Genomic DNA, 22500 nt, shown 5'->3' with positions numbered 1-22500 from the left:
AATTGTGGTCCTGTTGTACTTACCCAGCTGCCCATATAGCATGGGTTAGCCTGAAATCATCAGACTTGTAACTAGGCAGGGGTGGGCACAGTCAGGGGACTACCAAGGAAGACTTAGGGTTGCTATTCAGAGGGAGGATGGCAATGACCCCCTCTGTTCATCTTTTGCTTGAAATGTCCCATGGATGAGGTCATTTGCAACTCAATGTTGCCAATTGCAACTCAGTGGCACATTCCTCTTTACTTAGTTTTTACCTGTATTAACATTTGCTAATTTGCAACTATTAATAGACTCTAAATCTTGTGGCATTGATCCATTTGCGTCTCTGTCATTGTATATATATTTTTAAATCTCTCAAAAGTGGGACTTTTATCCTGTGAAGTTGTTGTGTATGCGCAAAGGACTGTAGGAGTGGAACACCGCCCTTGTATCTACCTTAAGCAGGATTCGTTCAATATTCCCTGTGATGTGATCCAAGCATTGTGTGCTATACTTCTTTAGAAAGGAGTCGAACACAGAATTGTGGTTATCTTTGAATTTATTCCATTCTGTAACGTCCAATACAGTAGCATTAGGGGTTATGCAAAAAAGTGTATGGAACTAGAGTTAATTTATTAAATGAATGCTGCATAGATTCCAAGCTTAGGGTTTTTCATAGCACAGCATGTTTATATGCATAGTGAAGAATGTATAGATCTTGGGCTTTCTTATAGGATACTAAAAAACTATCATTGTAGACAATTGTAGTTGAGGGGTGTGTGTGTCTATTTCTGTTTAGTACCATACAGCAGTACACTAACAGCTGTCAGGCAACGACTTCTGCTAGGGTTTTTTAAAACATTTTGAAAGCTGTACCATAGACAGCTGTTTCAGGGCTTCTCTTATTGACTGTCACAGGAGGGCATTTAGAAGGACTTGCTCCAGAGTCTCTGTACACGAGACATCTTACACGTGGATGCTCAAGTGAAGGGAGACGCAATGTTAGCTGGGAAGCGTAATTTAAAAAGAGAGAGCCAAAGGCTGTGTCAATTTCATCTTTCTACACAGAGCTGGCAGAGATTGCTCCTTAGAGGATTTGTAGATTTCATCTTTACCTCCCCAAAGTGGAGGTGAAATGGACAGATATATTGTCAAAATTGACAGAGCCTTCCCAGGCAAAGATGAAATCAACAAACCCTCTGAGAAGCAATCTCTGTTGGCTCTGTGTAGAGAGATGAAATTTAAACTACGCTTCCCAGCGAACATTGCGTCTCCCTTCACTTGAGCAATTCTGTAAGATGTCTCTTGTACAGAGACTCCCAATGTGAAAAGTTAAGTAAGGCGGTAGCCTTTCAACTACTGACTCTTGAATTAAACTTTGGAATTAGACGTGTTGAAGAAGATGGCACAAGTGGGTAGAAGAAATGATTTTGGAAATGCAACAAGGGTGAGAAGGAAGGGATCAGAAACAAATGAAAGTATCCAGAAATCAGCATTTTGTGAGTGCAGCGTAAAACAGTGCTTAGAGGGCCTTGGGGAGAACCAGGTCCGAATCCTCACTTTGCTGTGGAAGTTAATTGGGTGGCCTTGGACCAGTTATGCTTTCTGCGTAACCTACCTCACAGGCTTGTTGTGAGAAGAAAATGAGGAGAGAATCATATACACCGCCCCTCCTCTACTCCTTGGGGAAAGGAATTAAAAATAAAACAGATTTCTGAACTTAAACATGTTCAAATGCCACAACAGCTCTGCATAATAAGAGACCAAGACATTGTTTTTACATTTACAGTAAATCCAGAGTTGGTGAGTGTCAGAAGTGAACAGCTGAATGTCTGATAGTGCACATAAAATATTTTTAAATCCTTCTTTTGCTTTTAGAAGACAAAGTTTGTTTATTCTGGCATAGGAAAATCCTTGCGCTTCCTACACATTGTTAATGAATGTTTAAATTGTTTTAACATGCTGACAACCTTTAATATAGAATTTCACATGGGGGGGGCTCCTTGTTTCTTGGCGGTAGTGAAATTTGAGCCTCTTGCTGGTAAGAATGAGAGCAGGTCTTTGGGATCCAGCGAAGCCTGCTGTCAGAGGAGCATCGTACTGATTCCAGCTGTAGCAAGGCATCGTTGTTAGTTGTTGTACATAATGTGGCCAGGGTCTGCTGAAACATGCATGGCGCTATATGTACTCATTCCGTAATGTGTGGCTTGTAATTTGCTTATGCTAGTAGGGTGGGACTACCTCCTACTGTAATCCAGTCAATGTAAACCAACTGCATCTAGCCAGTAGCGGGCAAGTTTACGGCAGCACGTGAAGTGTGTAAAATAACATGGGTTTTTTTAAAAAGTGGTGATGTTTCTTAGCCTTGCATTACAAAAGAGCTTTTTTACTCAAATAGGAGGGCTGTATTGTAGGGATCTCAGATGATCCACTAATGAGTTAGGAATAGAGATGGGCACGAACCAGGAAAATGGCAGTTCATTGCAGATCGTGGATCATCACGTTTCACGAACCACGAACTGGCGTGAAATTGCCCGGTTCATGAACTCGTTTGTTTGGTTCGTAAATACACCACTTCCGGGGCAGCAGGAGGTCTGCAGAAAGCCCATCCCCCCATTGCCTAGGAACTGATTGATTGGTGCCAGGCTGTCTGCAGAGACAAACTGGAAAATGAACCAAACAAACTGGCCTAAAAATCGTCGCAGTTCATCAGAAATGCCCTCCAATGACCGCTGGTTCACGAACTTAAAAAAAGGCCTGGTTTGTAACAAGCTTTGGTTCAGATTTCGGTTTGTGCCCACCTCTAGTTAGGAACTGTAGACTTTATCACTATGTTGTATTGGATTCCTGCTGATGTTATGTCTTTGTGAACTTGTATCTATTTACCCTATGGCATTGTTTATGGAAAAGCTCTTGATATTGACTGTTCTAAGCTCACACGGTGTAATCCATCTTGAGTCTCCGTGAGAAAGGCAGACTGTAAATGACATAAATTCTGCATTTTGAACCTTACTGATATTCTTTTTTATCTAGTCTATTTTTATCCTAATCTTCCTCCCCCTTGGGACACTGTACCATTCTTCATTCCTCACAGCAACCTTGCAAGGTAGGTTAAGCTGAGAGACAGAGTGACTGGCCCGTAATCCGACAGTATCAAGGCATGGAAGGGATTTGAACCCAGCTCTTCCAAGTGCTAGACTGATACTCTGTAACCCAGGGGCCTGCAACCTTGTTGTTCCTTTGGGCATTTTGGAATTTTGAAGAAGGGAAGTGGGTGCCACTACAAAATGGCTGCTGTGGGAGGCAGAACCAAGTACAAAGTATTTCATTAGGTGGTGGTGGGGTGTTAATTACAAAATGATTGGGGGTTTCAAATCAAGCATCCTCATGTGGGAGGCAGCTATTTTTGAATGGCTGTTCAATCCAGGCCCAAAGGTGGTGCCTCCTAGGGTCTTATGAAGCCTCTCTAGTTCGAATGAGGTGGAGGAATGCCTGGATTAGCCCTTTGTTTTGGGAAAGAAGTCTTTTGGAGAAGAAGCGTGTGGGCGTCACAAAACTGGTTGATGGATGCCACATCAGGTACCACTGGTTCTTTGAGAGTATCTTTGGGAGGGGGGAGTTGAGGGCCTACCTGAAGGCCTACCTGAGGACATTTGAGGAAACATTATATTACTAATCTGGGTTGGTTAGTGCATTAAATCATTTTTTGGAAAGCTCCTCTTATTAACCACTTAAGCCGTGTGGCTTTCAGGAAATTCTCTTTTGCCATTTTCTGGCTGGCCTGAAACACGAGACGCAAGTGTGCTGCAGGTGGGGGAAACTTTTTATGAGGTGGCTGTGTGGGAAGCGACACAACATTTATTTGCCACTGTGTAAAATCTTGTTCGGGAAGCATGTTTGAAATAGAAGCAGGTCTTGTAATTGATGGGTGGACAGTGTTGCCTCATTGCTGTTTCGAACTGAACCAGAGGCCCTACGTTTTTCCTCAGCCTGTGGGTTAATCTTTGGCCACGGAACCAGGAAGGATAGATAGTTATACTGTTTTGAATGGGAAGGTTGACCGCAGTGTAAGATGTAATTGTGTATTTCATTAATAGCATTTCTTTGTCTTCTGTCCCTCAATAGTGTGTGCGATTACAGGAAATGATAACCAGCACGTCCCCTCAGTAACTGGTGGGCGTGCCACTCCGGTGATCTTTGGTACATGTGCGGGTGTATATTTTGGCCTAAGTGAGAAAAATGGCACTAAAATGGAATCAGACCTTAGTCTCTGAAAGGCTACAAGAGAATTTGATAGGCTTGCAGATATCCCTGCCTCTGAACAGCTAGCAAGATTGAGGAATTCCCATCTTGGGGTGGTGTGCCTGTCTCTATCTTGATTGCTTTTCAGATGTTCAGTTAAGATGCATCTTTTTCAGAGGGTGTTTGGAAGTATCTTACTTGTTACATTGATGAAGTCCTGACTCCAGGTGGTTTGTTGATTCCCTTATTCTGCTTTCCTCCTCATTTTTTCGTTCTCCTTTTTAAGTGTTGATTTTGTGATAATCATATTACGTTTTAATCCCTTTGCAAATCTATCATTCTGAAAATGTGGAATATCATCTCAAGTCAACAAATAAGAACAGGAAGAATAGTGACTGGACCAATGTAATTTCTTCCCTCCTGCTTCTGAGGCTTGGTCTACACTTACAACAAGTAGTCAAACACTAAGACAGCGCTTCAGACCACAGAGAGGAGTGTGTGTGTGCTTTAATTCCTGCAAGGAGAAAGCTAGCACATCAGGGGAACAGGTTCTGGCTCAGCCCACTTTCTGCGGGTAGAAAACTAGTATAGCAGAGAGTTCTTATTAATGGAAGGGAGCATTCAGAAACATTAAGAAATGAACACCTACAATCTGAGTGGTACAGGCTATTCTTCTCTTTCATTTTGCTGTATGTGGAAGGCAGCCCCAAGTTAGGGAAGTATTTATTGTTCCTCTGCTGCAGGTGTTTAATTATCAGGTTCATAATAACTCCTTTATTAGAATTTAGCACCCTGGTGTCTCCTAGGTTTTACTTGCAGCCACTTGTTTATGGTTTAAAATATCAATGTGCCATTTGGAGTAATATAATCAAATGCATCAGTGTTCCGTTTGCCTTGGGGAGAACTGTGAGAAACTTTCCTGACACATTCTTTCCTCTGCTCACCTATTAAAAAAATGTTTGGGGTTTCTTTTTGTTATTATTTTGTTTCACTGAAGCTGGTTGAGTTCCAGAACACTTAAGCGTCTACTAATGCAGGACATGTGAGACAAATCATATCAAATGACCTTGTGGGTAGATTGCCTTTCCCTTCCCTCCTGTAGCTGCCTAGGTATTTCATTAAAGTATTTATTATGACTCTCTTTCAGATGTGAGCAAAAACCACAGCTGGGGGAACTCTCTGATGCATGGCTAATTATATATACATTCCCCCTTCTGTTTGTATTTTGGCTTAAAACTCAGGATTTAGTACCTAGTGAAAGATTTCAGCTGAGGCTGATAGATTGCTCCTGCACATAACACAGCATGTTACTACAATTATGTCTGAATTTTAAAATAAATAATCTTTAAAATAAATTACTAAATAAAATCCTACACCACTTAATATAGGACCAAAGTCTCAAGTGCATTCTCTGTAATAACTCATATTGATTTTCATAGATACAAGTTGCACAGAAAAGCTACCAGTTACCAAGAATAAATCTCACTTTCACATTTGAGGTATCACACACTAGTATCGGTACTGGCACCTGGTAATCCTCTCATTTTGATAGAAAGCCTGTCTTTAAAACATCTGTGATCAGTGAATTTCCCGGACTGTGGTTTTCTTAAGACCTTTACACTGCAATCCTAAGAACACTTTCCTAGGAGTAAGTCCCATTGAATAGACCTGAATAGGATTTGGAGTAGACTTTTTTAGGATTATCTTCTCAGTGATCCAGGATGGATTAACCTCAGTCTTTTCAGTCCTGGCAGCACCTTCAAAATCAAATATTTAATGATTCCTTAAAACATATCGACACAGTAGTTTCACAGTGGTTGGCACAGTCATGAGAACGAGGAAGTGTGTGTGTGTGTGTGTGTGTGTGTAAAATATCCTAGTGTACTAAGAATGTGTGGATTTTCAGATATATGGGTGTCCTAAAGAGGGCTGGTAGACGTCTAGAAAGATGCTAGCAGAAATCTCACGCTGAATCCGATAGATTATGCTGTAGAGCCGATTGGAAGACCTGAGAAGTGTCAATGATAGCAGCAGAGAAAGGTTATTTCTCCACAACCATTGTTTCACCTGGTTCATGACCATCCCACTTGTTTAAGGTTATCTCAACATCCTCTGACTCCTAAATCTTAACCTTTACTGATTCAGGAACAGTCAATTAGCTGTGAGAGCTTTGCAAAGTTTTTTGCAGACAAAATAGCTTGAATGCACATATCTGGATGCCATCTGTAATATAGGTGTGACAGAAGAAATACTTAATATACTGCCTGGTCTGCTTATGGACTGCTTTCAACGAGTTACAGTGATGGATTTGTAAAGATTCAGGATTTTTGAATTGGGCCCACCATCTCGAATCAAAGCTTTCTGAAATGATTTGGATCACTTCAGGCACATTTAAACCCTGTGTTCTTGCTCCAGCTGCTGGAGCAAGGGCAGGGGATTCAAACTTTAAAGCGTCTCCTGTGCTGCTTGCAAGCGGTGTGTGTGTGTGTGTGGGGGGGGTGCTTTAAAGTTTGACTGGTGGAGCCTGCCAGTCAGCTGGAGCAAGGGCAGGGGTTTAAAGTTTAAAGCGTCACTTGCAAGTGGCGCCTGTGGCAGCCTCCTCCACTGCCAAGGTGGTCATTGCAGTGGCAGCAGCAGGTCCTGCTGCCACCAAACGGATCATTGAAAGGCTCCTGGTTGCCTGCCAGCCAGGTAAGTGGGGGAGGTGGGGGGGCTGCACCAGGACAAAGCTTCCTCCAGCTTTTTCACTTTGATGTGCTTCGAATCTTTACGGAGCATACCAAAGCAGTTTAAATACCCGAATCCCGAAGTTTCTTGCTGCTTCGTGCTTCAGGTTATTCCGGATAATTTTCCCACTTCGGGTTTATCGGGAAATCCATGCACACCCCTAGTGATGGATATTGACAGGATTCTGAGATCTGAGGAGGCCACTACTTATATACTGGATCTTTGCTCATCTTGGTTGCTAAAATCATGTAAAGACCACATATGATGTCTATCATAAATCTGTTGCTAACTCAAGGTGCCTTCCTGTGACCACTCAAAGAGGCCCACTATTTAAAAGAAAATAGGTGGTCCTCTATCATGAGGCTGAGCTTAATGTTGGCAAGTTCCTTTGGCGCAGGGGCTTTCCTTTGGGCAAGTGGTTCTTCCACTTGTTTAGAAGTTGCAGCAATCCATGTTTTGCCATTATATAAAACCGTAGCAATAAACAGGTGTGGGTTCGCACACACAGTAATTAAAACCAACCAAGCAGCAGAATATATTTTGAAAAATGTCAAAGTGTGCTGTGACTCATGAAACCTTGTATTGAAATAAATGTTGCTCGTCTTAAAAATGCTGCTGGAATTTTTTGTTTTGATACGACACGCAGACTCGGCTACCCCTTTGCAATCAACCTGTAATTATTGACAGGGATGCCTGTATCCCTTATATCGGCAGTCTGGGTATGAGATTTAGGATTGGTCACAGAACAATTTAACATCCAGAGTTCTTTCGTTTAAATACAGTGTTTTCCCTCCCAGCTGTCAGGGTAGGGGAGAAACAAATTCGCAAATGCGGAAGTAGCTGATAAAATCACAGAATCCAGGAGAGAACAGGATTTCCTGAAGTCAGCAAGGTGGAAGGAGGAGATACTTCAGATTGGGCCCAGCTCCCTCATCCTGATCTGCAAAGCTCTGATGGGGTTGGTGGCTGGACTGAAAATGAAACTGGTCTTACTGCTTCAGAGCCTCAAACAGAAGATGGATATGTAGAAACAGGGGTCATTTCGTAGAAAAAGAGCTGGAGGAACTCATTAGCATAACGTATTAGCATAACTCATTTGCATATACCATGCCCCTTGACATCGCTGGAAGTGGTTCATTGGCATAACTGATTTACATATGCCACACCCCCTGACATCACCTATCCTGGCTGTTTTGGACCCAATCCTGGCCATTCAGGGCCAAAATTGGGCCCAAAATGGTCAGGATCGGGCCACCGCTGAGTGGGAGAGTGATCCACCACCCGTCAGAGGCCCGATCTGGGCCATTTCAGCCCCAATCCAGGCTGAAACGGGCCCAAAATGGCCGAGAGTCAGGTGGGCGGGGCCACCTGACATGTGACCTCTTTGGGGAACTGCTGGAACTGAGCCCTGTGTAGAAATAGTTCTTCATGGTACGCTTAGAGATGTGGAGGGGTGGTGGTGGAAAAAACAACTTTTTCCTTCCCCCCCCCCTCCTGCACTAAAAAAAACCCCCTCCTATGAAAACATTTCTCTTTTGGAAGGAGGGAAATGCTTTTTAAGACAAAGTTTTAGTAACCCAGAGTGTGAATTATTAAGGTTTTTGTGCAAGATAAATCTACAGTATTAGAGGATTACAATTTATGAGTATACTGTACAAGCGTACAGTGTTTCCAAGGATATAATTTTATGTTACATTTTGTCCTCAATTAATATGCTGTAATGTGTAGGATGATAATCATACCATTGAGGGGCTCAGTGATAAAATGTTTAATTCGGTATCCAGATACGCTACTAGTGCAGTTGTGACTGTTTGAGGCCATTCCTGTGCAAATGGTATATACTTTCTTTTGTCATTTTTTTTATTTTCAACTTTTATTTTTTCCTACCTCTCAGAGTCTCTCAACACAGACATCTGACACACGAAGAACACGTGTTGAGAGATGCAATGTTAGCCGGGAAAGGGTAGTTTAAAAAGACTTTGTGATCTCTGCTGGCTGTGTCTTTTAAAACTGTGCTTCCTGGCTAACATTGCATCTCCCTACACTTGATGATCACGTGTCGAGGCATGTAGAGACACTCAGTTGGCAAAAACTAAGATACATGTGCTAAGAGTACAGGCAGTAGCAGTTTACAGCCATTTTCCTCAGTTTTGCTTGTAGAAAATAAAGACATCTATATTTTGAAGCGGCAAAGATTGCCAAATATTACAATTTTGTATGTTGAAGAAATCATAAATGATGTATTTTATGTTGTTTAAAGCAGTAAAATAAGTTGAGGTTGCATGAGAAACTTACTGTGATCTTTTATTATCTTATTTAACTGAAAGCCCTACTCTGTTATGTAATTTTATTCATTCATTCATTCAATTTATAGTCCACCCTCCTCACAAGCAGGCTCAAGGTGATCTCTCTCTCTGTATTGCCTACCTTACAGGGTTGTTGCTCGGGTTGCCAACAGCCTGAAGAGAAGTCTTGTCCCTTTAACAGAGGCTTAATGAGCTGTGATATTACCAGGTGATATTATTCCCCTCCAAACCTTGAAATACTTTCTCCATTTCCATACTTGAAGCCTCATTAACAAGGCTACTTTTCTCCAGTCCTGTTGGCAACCTTAGTTACTACCCAGATAAAATGGGGAAGGAAAATACTGTATGGCGTTCTAAACTCTTTGAAGAAGTGATGGCATAAAAATGCAATAGAAAGCAGGATAGAATTTTTAAAGTTCCCGGGTTTGGGGGGAAGGGGTATGTCACGGCAGTGAAACTTGTTTCAAAATGGATTTCATTGTACCTTAAGACCCTTTTACCTTAATTACCTGCATCGCTTGCCTTTGCAATACTTGGCCTAAACTTTCTCCTCCGAAGGAGGTGTAGGAAAATAAGCAGGAGCTGGGGAGGCACGCGGTCCCGAGTGGAACGCAACCCGTTGGGACTGGAGCAGTTGTCCCCTGGGCTTTCTTTTGGCTTCTTGGGAGTTGCACCGTTTCAGTTCGCTGTAGTTCTAGCATCAGAAAAAGAAGGAGTAATTTGGCATTTCCACCAGAAGTCTTGGAAAGGACTGATTTACTCCCCACCTTAATCTTAAATGTAGCAGTTCAGATTGGCACTTTAAAACCGGGCATGTGAAATAGGGCAAGCATCTGTTTCTTATTGGGCTTTGCTTTTAGAAATTCTTCATGGTTGTTACACTGTGCGCTCTCCACCCCCCCTTCCCTCTTGCCTCCCTCTTTCTCCCTTGCCTCTTTTCCTTTCTGCTAACTTCACAAGACTCACAGGAATGTGTACACATGGTTCTTATCTTCCACCTCCCCATTAGAAAAACTTCAGCTTTCTGCTGCTTAGCAATTTGCGACATGAGAACTGGTCTGTGCATTAGTCACTTCTCCTCCAAATAGAAATGTTAGTGGTTTGGAGGGAAATTTTTTTAAGGAAGGGAAATGGCCTTTTATGTCACTTCTTGGCAGTAGTGGGGTTGTTCCTGCTGGAGTATGCGCTGACCTTCCAGTCAAACAGTTTGCCTCGAAGAGAAATATTTGTTCTCGCTGCCCAGAGCAGAGTTGAATTGTCATCTTCAGTTGCAGGCTTTCTGAAATGGATGGCGGAGGGAGACACACACCAGAGAACGAGCGAGCAAAAGGCTGTCTTCCCCTCCAGTGGAATACTGGTGGGGGGAAAAGCTAAGGCTCCCTCCTTTTCTCCCTAGAAAGCCTGACCTTCAGTGAGCCACCAAGAAGACTTATCACCAAACCCTGCACCTAAATAAAGGGCTTGCAAATTTTCTCCTCCATGTCTTTTCTCCTCCGCGTCTAGCTGCTTTCTTCTTCTTATGAACGCTGCAGAATTATTCCTCACTTCCCTTGCTCTCCTTTTCTTTCTACTATTTTTCAGAGTGAAAGTGAAAATTTGGAATGTGCAAAGCCTGTTAGTTTTATTTTTGTGGACAATTCTGCCTTTGGACATGCTGACGTGACTTTAGGGCACTTAACGGCAAAAGCTCATGTGACTTTTTTTTTTGCAAAGCAAATCCAAACAGATTTGGGTGCATGGCACGCGTATTGTCTAAAATTGTTCCCCATGTCCACAGCTTACAAGTGCAGGCAGTAATGCCTATATGAATCATGCAGGTGATTAGCTTAACTGTGTACCAGGTTCCTCATTCGAAAGTACAGTCACATGTATACATTGATGCATACTCTAAATGGTTGCTGCAAATGGAGGGCTCACTTAACTGAACAGCAGCCTGAGAATTAAGCTACTCTTTGTGTTTGTGTTTGTGTGTGTGTGTGTGTGTGTGTTTGTGTGTACCTAATGTAGTCACAATCTGAGGCTACAGTCAGATAGCAAACTTGTTACCATTCACACAAGCCTGGCTTCCTGTTTGGCTTTCTCTTACGCATCATTCTGCCTCCCCTCCCCCCTGCTTCTCACATGGGGTATGAAACTAACTCTGGCTACCTGTGGCGTTTGAATGGAACAGAATGGCTGGGCTGGAACTAGCTTTCCCCTCTCCCACTAGCCTGCATTCACATGACATATGGAGCCAGAGTTATTTTCTTTCATTGCTCTCTGCATGCAAGGGTAGGCTGGTCCTTTGCCTTACCGGGAAAGATCCCGGTGGGCCTCTCCTCCAGACGGTTGCTGGTGGCCAAGAGGTAGCCAAGCAGAGCCCCTTTGATGCTGGCATCCCTGTAGGGCCTGCTTGCTCAGACCCATCCAACAACGAAGATGATAAGTAGCATTGCCAGCACTGCCTCAGCAAAGGGTTGAAGAGTTAGGAGGCGGTGCCTGAGGAGGGTGGAGTTTGGGGAGGATGTGGCGTGAATTCTAGGTGATGCTCTAGGAGCTTCCTGTATGTCTGTGGTAAAGACCATAGAAACATAGGGGAATTCCTAGAGTGTCGCTGTGGAGGGCATTTTTGGCCATTTTTTCTCCTGCTCCTCAGTTTCTCAAGGGTGGGGTTTGGGGTGAGGAGTGGGCAAATGGCAGGCTTTACAATGGGTATAGACTCCTCCCCTCATGACACTGCCATTGAGGTCTGAACAGAGTGACCCTATGGGGGCTGCTCAGCTTGGCTTGCTCCTGGGTTGTGTTCATCCTTTTATGCATGTGAAGGGATGGAAGGAAGTAACTATCTTGGTTTAAATGTAAAGGTAAAGGTAGTTCCTTGTGCAAGCACCAAGTCATTACTGACGAATGGGGAGATGTCAAGCCACATAGCGCAGACTAGTAAGCCACAGTACTAGGGTTGCCAGCTCCAAGTTGGGAAATTCCTGGAGATCTGGGGGGTGAAACCGGGAGAAACCTGGAGAAAGTGGGGTTTGGGGAGGGAAAGGACCTTGGCATGGCATAGAGTCCACCCCCAAAAGTAGCCATTTTCTCCAGGTGAACTGATCTCTGTGGCCTGGAGACCAGTTGTAATTCTGGGAGATCTCCAGCCACTACCTGGAGGCTGGCAACTCTACACAGTACTGCAGCCCAAGCTCTGCTCACAACCTGAGTTCAATCCCGGCGGAAGCCGGGTTCAGGTAGCCGGCTCAAGGCTGACTCAGCCTTCCATCCTTCCGAGGTCAGTAAAATGAGTACCCAGTTTCCTGGGGGTAAAGTGTAGATGACTGGGGAAGGCAGTGGCAAACCACCCTGTAACAAAAGTCTGCCAAGAAAATGTTGTGATGTGACGACAATGATCTTGGTTTACACACATTTTAACCACTGTTTCCTGTCCAAAAGCAACACTACTAGTGGATCTGGATATTTCTCCACACCAGTGAATATGTGGGCTTTGTAGAAAAAAATAAACTCAAATATTCATAGCATCCTTAGTTGAAGTCTAACTCTTTTCTGAAAATTTCTCAACAACAGCAAACCATGCTTCTCTAGATACAGTCGCGTAGTAGCCAGAATGGTTACGGATGGAGGCTTCAATGCATTCCAGGTTTGTTTGTTTGTTTATGTCATTTATAATCCGCCTTTCTCATTGAGACTCAAGGCGGATTACACAGTATCGTACATTCAGTATCAAGTAAATTTCAATACAGTATCAAGGAGGACATTTCATAAACAATACCATAGGGTAAATAGAGACAAGTTTAAAAGACATAGTATTAGCAAGAATCCAATACAGAGTAGAAAAAATACTGAAGCAGAATGTAATCAATTCTCAGGCTGACATTATGCAACATGAAGCACTGGTGGTACATAGGACTACATATGTAAAGCAGCAGACAGGGGTGGCGCCAGGGTTTTCGGTGCTCGTGGCCGGCTGGGCGCCCCCCCCCGTGCGTGTGCGCACACACCAGCCTGCGTGATGACGCCATGTGTTACGTCATCGTGCACGCGCGGACATGCGCCGCCAGCCCGATCGCTGCAGCAGGTGGCTGGGACGGTGTGCGGGTGGCCTCCGAGCTCTCCCGCTCGGTTGCCTGCGCTGCCATAGACACCTGCCCACGGCTGCTGCGCCTGGCTGGGGGTGTGTGCTGGCGGTGGCTGCGCAGGGCATGGGGCAGGAGGGATAGGAGGCTGCAGCTCTGTGGTGCATGCCCCCGCCCCCTGCGCCTCCTCCAGCGCTACCTCCGGCACCCTGCGCCTGAGGCCACCGCCTTCCTGGCCTCAATGGGTGCGCCGGCCCTGGCAACAGACAATATGTAAGGCAATACAGTGATGAAGTCTATGGTCCCTAGCTCATTAGTGAAGCATCTCGGACCCCCTCCCTACAGCCCTCCCATTTGAGTAAAAAGCCTTTTTGAATAGTTCGGTTTTGCGTTGTTTACGAAAAGCCAGGAGAGGGGGGGGCTCTTCTGACTTCCTCAGGCAGGTCATTCCACATTCTCACCAAGCAAGTTACGGTAGCAGGTTTTCTCGGAGCAAGCGTCCTCAAAAAGAAGAATAAACTTACAACTTTTAACATGCTTGGCAGGGGAAAGCTGCAGAGGGAAAGGGTTGACTTAAATCCAACATGCTTGCTCTCTTTTGGCTTTGTCCTGTTGTGCTCGTTTGCTGGCTTAGTACACTTTGTCTATGTGGCATCTCTTAAAATTAGTACACTTGAGAGGGAGCCAGGAAAAGCCGTGTATAGCTTGAAAAGAGCATTAATCCAGTGAAAGGAGCATAAACCCAGTAAGGACAGCTTTGAGAGTGGAAACAGGTATGTGCAACAGAGCACAGGCAATAACTTTAAAGGGGGAGGGGTCATGCACACCCACCCTGCGTGGTCAGGCTCCTCCCCCTCTCCATCCATGACGTGCCAGTTTCCTTGTTGGTCCTGTTTGCTGCATTCCGTAGCTGCTGCTGTAGCTGTCCTATCCCCACCCCGCCTGCTGCAGCAGTACTTAGAGCAGAACCACAAGTGACAAAAGGCACAGATTGGACACTTGTCAGCTTCCCTCAAGTTTTGGCGGGAAATGTAGGCATCCTGGTCTTGCAGCTTGGCTCTCCGACTGCTGTCCAATGGACTTTCCAACTGTCACTTGTCCAACATTCCGCCAAGCGGCCTACATTTCCCGCCAAAACTTGAGGGAAGCTGACAAGTGTCCAATCTGTGCCTTTTGTCACTTGTGGTTCTGCTCTTAGTTACTATGTTGAATTAGAAGTACCTTGAGAACTCCATGCCCCTGGCTACATGTTTTCTGCATGGCGAGACTTCCCTTTGCAGAAGCCATGCTGACCCTCTCTGTACAAGGCTTGTTCTTTGGTACACGTAGCCCTCAGACTGCTTTCTAACATCTTACCTTGGGCAAAAGTGAATTCTTCCTGTTGCATTTCCTGTTTGCACAGTTTGCTTGAGAACGACTGTCTTGTGCTTCCTGTTGTTGGACCCAGTATCCTAGGTTACATTAGAAATTGATAGATATTCCATCCTGTCTGAAATGCCACCGGCAACAGAAAGCCTGTTAAGAATCATTTGAATTAAAAAAAACATCTTACTGCTACTTCTGGAAGATGCCCAGATTCTGGCTTTGGCAAGTTTGCAAGGAAAGAGGACTTCACAGCCGCTAGGAACTCCTCTCTATATGCCTTTGTGGTCCTGATGGGAGATAGATAGTAAAGGTGAGCTTGTAAATGGTGACTCTCCTGTGGTGAGCCAGAATTTGCTTCCAGGTGAGCAAGCAGGGAAAGCTATTGTAAAGACAGAGGACTCCTTTGTCTTGTCCAATTAAAGTGTTGTAAATGCAGTGCTGGGCACACTTAGCCCCACTGAACATAAAAAGACATGCTCTGAGAATATATTCATAGATTTGTTGTGTAATAATGCATGTATGAAATGGAATCATGCCCTCGAGTCATAGCTGACTTATGGTGACCCCTGGTGGGGTTTTCATGGCAAGAGACTAACAGGTGGTTTGCCATTGCCTGCTTCTGCAACCCTGGTCTTCCTTGGAGGTCTCCCATCCAATTACTAACCAAGGCTGACCCTGCTTAGCTTCTGAAATCTGATGAGTACCTGGGCCAAAATGTTTGTGTAGACAAGTCACTTGTGTAGGCTTATTTGCAAAGCCAGCAGGAGACAGCATTCCTGGTCTGCTTTAAAGGGCACAGTGGAAAATTAGGGCTGGATTCAGAACGTTAAGTCTTGAAACACAAAGTAATATTTATATGTTAGTTTACTAACAAGATTGGAGTCGGCATCTGTTGCTTAGAATAGATGCATCTTGTCAGAGTTGCAAGTGTGAATTATTTCTCTAATTATATATGTTGAGGACAGTCGCATCTAATTCTTCCTCGACTGTGGTTTGAATCTTAAACTGCAGAGAATTATTGGGAGCGGGATTCTCTCTCTCTTTCTGAGCTGGAGGGATTCTCTGTTCCTTTCTCCCTTCCCCTGGGCCTGGAGAAGGACGGCAGATGACTTTGGGAACCGTGGTGCCGTTTCAATTTATTAGCTCTGGTTAGCACAGCCCGGGTTGGTATATAAATAGCAGCCCACAAAGCGGAGATGAGAATTCCAGAAGCGACTGCCAGTCACATGGGGAACTTTCCTTCAGTGTGTTTTTGGATTACTGCAGGAAGGGACATTTGTTGCCAGGCCCTTTTTGCATTTATTCTTATGTGCTTTCTGTTGTTTTCCTTCTTTCTCTTAATGCACAGTCATGTTCTTTGAGCAAGGTGAGAGACCCCCCCCCCCCAAAAAAAATTGCAACAGGAAAAATGTGACTCTCTCATCGGATGAATGATGAATTGCAAGGTGCAGGAACAGTGCAAATCCCACCACCAAGCCAGGTGCCCATGTTAAATAGGAGCTAGTGTCGGACCCAGGTTAAAGTGTCGGACCCAGGTTCGAATCCCCACTCTGCCATGAAAACTTGCTGGGTGACTTTGGGCCTGTTTTTGTTGTTGTTGTTGTTATCCACCCTGAGCCTGCGAAAGCGGGGAGGGCAGAATATAAGTATAATAAATTAAATTAGGGCCTGCCTAACCTACCTCAGAGGTTGGACTTTAAGGTACTACTGGATGTGGATCCAGTTCTTCTACTAGAGGAGTTAGCCATGTTAGTCTGTAGTAGCAACATAATAAAGAGTCCAGTAGCACCTTTTAACCAACTTTATTGTAGCATAAGCTTTTGAGAGCCACAGCTCTCTTCATCAGATGCATCAGTAGCATAAGCTTTTCGAGAACCACAGCTGTCTTCGTCAGATTGCATCTTTACTATTTTGTTCTTCTACTGCAGACCAACACAGCTACCCACCTGAAACTACCTCACAGGATTATTGTGACGATGAAATGCAATGTAAACTACCTTGGGTCCCCGTGAGGAGAAAGGCAGAGTAGAAATGCCATCGGCATCTCTACTTAGAAGATCTTAGGCAGCAGGGCAGGGAAAAAAACACGTGGTGCCTGGATAGTGCTGCTGCAGGAACTGATCTATCTGTCATATATGCCTATCTGCATATCTGCCATGAATGTATTCTGTGTTCTGCACTAGTCCTCTGAGGGCATGAGAAGTTTCTTGTTGATGTTAAGGCAGTAGGTTATCTCTCAAGTATTTACTTTCTCTTTCTCCGCTGCCTCCAGGAAGTGTCCTTGAAGGCTGGCTGTGGCTGGCTCGAAATGTTTCCTTCTTGAGAACTGAGATTATTTCATTCTTTGTTCTTTCTAGCCCAAACCTAGCTTCTCCTCTTCACTCCCCCCCCCCCGGCTCCTTTGCGCCCAAACTTTAACAGTCCCTATCCCGATGGCAGGAACCTTCCCTATAACTAACACAACCAACCCCCATCCACGTCACTTCTGCCAATTCAGTTGTCTGAGCACCTTGAACTTGATGGATCTCTAATAAAGTTACTTCAACCAATACACCTGCGTGTTTGCTGTGGAGAACTTGGGGAATCAACCTGCCAAGGACTGACACTATCACTCCCATTCTGCCGTCTGTCCATTGGCTTCCCATCAGCAACCGGGCTCAATTCAAGGTCATGACTATCACATTCAAAGCCATTCATTCATGGCCTCAGCCTTCCATACCTGTGTGACCACTGATCCTCCTACGTTCTGCCACAGCAGCTTTGCTCATCTGGACAGGGCCATGTGCAGATACCACCCTGCAATAGGGGAAAATCAACAGCTGCCCACACACGAGCTTTCTCTGTGTTGGTCCCCACCTTATAGGATGGCCCGCCCAAGAAGGTCAGGAAAGCTTCCACTTGCCTGGCTTTCTTCAAGCGATGCAAAACTGAATTTTCAGTAGGACTTTCTACCCAGATTGTAGGGCTGTGTTGTAAGAAGTAGCTCGGAGAGATGCATTGATAAGGACAGGGAGTATACTCTACTCTGCTGGGTACTGTCTGCTGATGTAAACATGTGCCTGCTTGGGAGTTTCCACATTGCTAAACATGCCACGTAAATTTGTTTTAGAAAGTTTTCATCTCTGCTTTGGCTTTATGCTTGTTTCAAATTTCTTTGCTGCCTTACCCTACTGTATCTCTTTTCCTTCTGTTCATTATTGTGCTCTGCTCAGTGAATGTCCTAGCTGTTGGTTATTTTGTATTTTCACTTGCATTGTGTAATCCACCTTGGATCTCAGTGAGAAAAGTGGACTATAAATAATAATAAACAATCGTGGGGAGTTGCTGCCCGGAGAAAGTATTGAGCTAGACAGACGAGGCATAAGGCAATTTCATCCGTTCACTTCATGACACTGCCTTTTTTATTCTTGGAAAGCACTGCTGAGGATCTACACAAAGAATTTCCAATTGGTGAATCTTTTTCCTTTCAACTAAATACATGGCTGCCAAAGGATTAAGAGAAAACCAATCTGCATATTCCCATGACTTCAGTAAAGTAGCTTTCTGAAGCTGAAAAGGTTCCATTTTTGAGGCCCTTGGTTAAAGACAACTCGCTCTCAATAAGGCTTGTAAGATGAGCACTTAAATGCCACATGTAATTTATACTGATGGAAATGTTGCAATATTGGGGTGCAGGAATAAAACCTGTGTGTAGATTCTTCAACATGATGGTCATAAGCAGGGCTTTTTTTCTGGGAAAAGAGGTGGTGGAAGTCAATGGGTTGCCCTTGGAGAAAGTGGTCACATGGCTGGCGGCCCCGCCCCCTGATCTCCAGACAGAGGGGAGTTGAGATTGCCCTCTGCGCCGCTCAGTGGCGTGGAGGGGCAATCTCAACTCCCCTCTGTCTGGAGATCAGGGGGCGGGGCCGCCAGCCATGTGACCATTTTCAAGAGGTTCCGGAACTCCGTTCCACCGCGTTCCAGCTGAAAAAAAGCCCTGGTCATAAGTTATGAAATTAACTTTGGCTGTGGTCCAACACTCTGATTTAGTTAAGAGGTAACACAGCTGGTGGCCTTTCTGTCCCGGCAGCCTCGATGGTTTTCACCGCCCAGCCAGTTGTGTGCTCTGGCCAGCTGTGCACACAGCTCTCTGTGCCTCTCCTCTTCCGGCGCAGCTTCCATGGCATGGTCTCGGCAGCCATGGCAATCTGCTTCCCAATGGCTGTTGGCCTTAACAAAAGCCACAAAGTGACCAAGAATACGGTAAGGCCACGCCATTGCCACTGCCGTGCGTGCCTGACCAAATACACCAAGTTTGTTTGGGACATGATCTGGGAAGGGTGCAGCTTTGCACCTTACAAAAGATGTGCAATGGAATTGCTGAAAATCTCCAAAGATAAGTGAGCTCTGAAATTCATTAAAAAAAGGGTTGGGACTCACATCCGGGCCAAGAGAAAGCGTGAAGAACTCAGCAATGTTTTGGGAGCCATGAGGAAGGCAGCTACCAAGAAAGACTGGACTGTTTTGCCCCAATAAACATTTTGAAACCCCTGTCCCCCCAAAAGAGGTAACACAGTCCTTATTAATACTTTGAGGAGAGACCATCAAGGAAGACTGGGGTTGTTATGCAGAGGCAGTCAATGGCAAACCACCTCTGAATGGCTGTTGCCTTGAAAACCTTACGGGCTCGCCATAAGTCACCTGAAACTTGCCAGCACTTTCCACCACCAACAGAGCCCATCTCTTAACTATGGGATCCAGAGAACTCAACAGGTTTATGCTTATTCTCCCATTGCCTCTTATCTGGCATGCAATTTCCTTCTTCCCAGATTTCATTTCCTAGTTTTTTGTAGAGAAATTAGGAAAAACCATGGAGTCTGCATGTTAGAAATATGGGACCCCAAGTGGCTTGAATGCAATTCTGCAGAAAGTTAAGGGGATTCCTTGCATGTTTTTTAAAAAAGATATGCATAGAGCCTTTCTTTCTGTCAAATGATCTTCAAAGTGGCTTATAGTAGATCTAAAGCAATGCAAGCAATAGCTTCAGATGAAACCTGGCTCATCTCTCAGTGGAGAAAGGCAGTGGAGGAGGTTACATTAAACCCTTTCATCATCTGCCTTGTGTTTCTTTCACTGTTCCTGCTACCCTATGGGGCCTGTGGCGAATCCCACTCCCCCAAATGTGCTTCCAAGCAGCATAATCCGTAACTGAGAGCCAGGCTACAAGAGACGAATTACATGAGGAGGAGCACCTGAAGGGAGTCGCAATGTTAGCCAGGAAGCTGAGTTTTAAAAGAGATGGGAAGGCTTTGTCAATTTCCCCACTCTACAGAGCCAGGGAGATCCCTGCTCAGAGGGTTTGTTAATTTCCTCTTTGCCTTGGTGAATGCCCTGCCAGTTTCACCTCCCCTTCTAGGAGGCAAAGAGGAAATTAACAAACCCTCAGCGCAGGGATCTCCCTGGCTCTGTAGAGAGGGGAAATTGACAAAGCCTTCCCATCTCTTTGAAAACTCAGCTTCCTGGCTAACGTTGCGACTCCCTTCACGTGCTCCTCCTTGTGTAATTTGTTTCTAGTAGCTTAGCTCTGAAATTAAACAGCCTGCAAATGTAAGGTTCTGGTCTCCTAACCAAGGTCAGGAAATCAAGCTAGTCCTGTGAGTGCATTTTCATTCTTCTCTGCTAGCACTGCCCTTCTTACACATGAGCTCCCCAATCTTTTCACTGGCAGGGATAACCAAGGGTACCCCGTTTGCAGTATCTGACCTGTAGAAACAACTTCAAGAACATTATTGTTAAAGTGGAAAGTTGGTCTGACATCTACCTGCTTGTCTTCCAAGGATAGTGTTTGTCACCTTAAGACTTCATCCTGGCGTCTCTGCAAGAGAAGGAAAGAACAGTTATTCTTGCTTTGGACTGACGGCCATATACATACATCCACGAATGTGTTTTGATACTGTATTTATTATGCGGATTTGATGTATTGGAGGATATTGTATACAGACATTGTAATTACTGTTATTTATATATTTATATTCATAAGTGCATTAATTCATTGGAATTACATGTTTATATGATTCATTATAATATTGCTGTATATGAGATATTCCTCTAGTGGGTGGGGTTTCCCCTGCCAGTTATTGCATTTATTCCCAGAGGAGCCTCTTTTTGTTGTTTAACTGTGTCCTGGAGCACAAGTAATGCTGCGGTATCCTCCCAGTCATCCTTGAGAGATCAGGAAGTGCTACTTCTGCAGATGCGATGCTATCTGATGTCTTTACCATAGTTAGGAAGTCAGGCAGCATTAAGCTGTAGCTGGGCTGTTTTAAAAATCCATTAATCACGTGCAAGGTTATAACCCCCCCCCACCAGCTGTATCGTGGGGATAATAATAACACTAACTTGTTCACTGCTCCGGGTAGAAGAGTGGTATATAAGTACAGTCGTCGGCATCATCATTCCAGAGGAGTTAGCCATGTTAGTCTGTAGTAGCAAAATCGAAGAGCCCAGTAGCACCTTTAAGACTAACCCACTTTACTGTAGCATAAGCTTATACTGTAGCATACAGTTTATGCTACAGTAACGTTGGTTAGTCTTAAAGGTGCTACTGGACTCTTTTCGATGATCATCATCATCATCATTATTCGAATTATCTGAAACACAATCAACAATAAGCAGAGGTCACATGTTATTATTGATTGGCCTTGCTAAGCTGATACAAGTTTCCACCGGAGACCTAAGTATCAACCAGATATCGGCATAATAGGTACGCTATTCCAAGTAGCACCGTCTTTTGCAGTTCTGTAGGTATTATATCAGAAAGCTGCAGTTTTTCCATATGAATTACATATGAATTATTATTATTATTATTATTATTATTATTATCATCATTGACTGCTTACATGTAAGTTTCTTGCTTTTTCTTACGTCCAGAGTAGGAAACAAATGACATGTAAAATTGGAGTTCTTGGAAAGAGCTTCTGAAACACCTGAACAATCAGAAGTTAAAATAAAAGTTAAGATAAAGTAATGCTTATTATGGGAATTTACACAGAGAATACCCCATGATATCAGACAATGAGGTGGACAGGTTGTGCGTTTTACTTCCTGTAAGTACGTTAAATGAAAATGTGAACGTGTAAAAGGCCTCAAATATTCCTCTTTGACATTTCAGAACGATGACCTTCGAAACCTGTCCCTGTCGGGCCACGTTGGTTTTGACAGTCTTCCCGACCAGCTGGTCAACAAGTCAACCTCACAGGGTTTCTGCTTCAACATCCTTTGTGTCGGTAAGTGATGCTAAGAGACCTGTACAAAGAGATTTTCTGCATTCTTTCCGGCTGCAACATGCAGGGTTAGTGATATAAAATTCCCCCCTCCAGGTACTGACAGGGGTGAGATGTGAAGCATTGGTAAGAATATTTTAATAGAAAACAGCTGGCCTTTTGTGCAATTCAGGTCAGAAAAAATGGCAAAATTCTGTATTTAATGTGTTTCAGTTAATAATAATAATAATAATAATAATAATAATAATAATAATGACATTCGATTTATATACCGCCCTTCAGGACAACTTAATGCCCACTCAGAGTGGTTTACAAAGTGTTATTATTACCCCACAACAATCACCCTGTGAGGTGGGTGGGGCTAAGAGAGCTCAAGAGAACTGTGACTTGCCCAAGGTCACCCAACTGGCTTCGTGGAGGAGTGGGGAATCAAACCCGGCTCTCCAGATTAGAGTCCCGTTCTCTTAACCACTACACCAAACTGGCTCTGTAACAGTTAACTGTGTTTGACTAGCCAGTGTTCTGGATATATGGTGCATACTTTTTTCCTATATTAAA

At 44.2% G+C, this 22500-nt stretch overlaps 1 protein-coding gene and 1 pseudogene across 3 annotated transcripts in view; both read left to right on the top strand.

The window, feature by feature from the left end:
* SEPTIN11 (septin 11) overlaps positions 1 to 22500 on the top strand; it is a 123986-nt gene that overhangs the window by 36373 nt on the left and 65113 nt on the right. For all 3 annotated transcript variants that reach the window (XM_054989669.1, XM_054989668.1, XM_054989666.1), the window contains exon 2: positions 21831 to 21945. In XM_054989669.1, coding sequence (XP_054845644.1) covers positions 21831 to 21945 — 115 coding nt within the window. The remainder of the gene's footprint in view (positions 1 to 21830; positions 21946 to 22500) is intronic.
* Positions 18860 to 19195, top strand: LOC129336585 (60S ribosomal protein L36-like; annotated as a pseudogene).

This window comes from Eublepharis macularius, chromosome 10 (genome assembly GCF_028583425.1).
Source record: "Eublepharis macularius isolate TG4126 chromosome 10, MPM_Emac_v1.0, whole genome shotgun sequence".
Lineage (NCBI taxonomy): Eukaryota > Metazoa > Chordata > Lepidosauria > Squamata > Eublepharidae > Eublepharis > Eublepharis macularius.
This window is presented reverse-complemented; position numbering and strand designations above follow the sequence as displayed.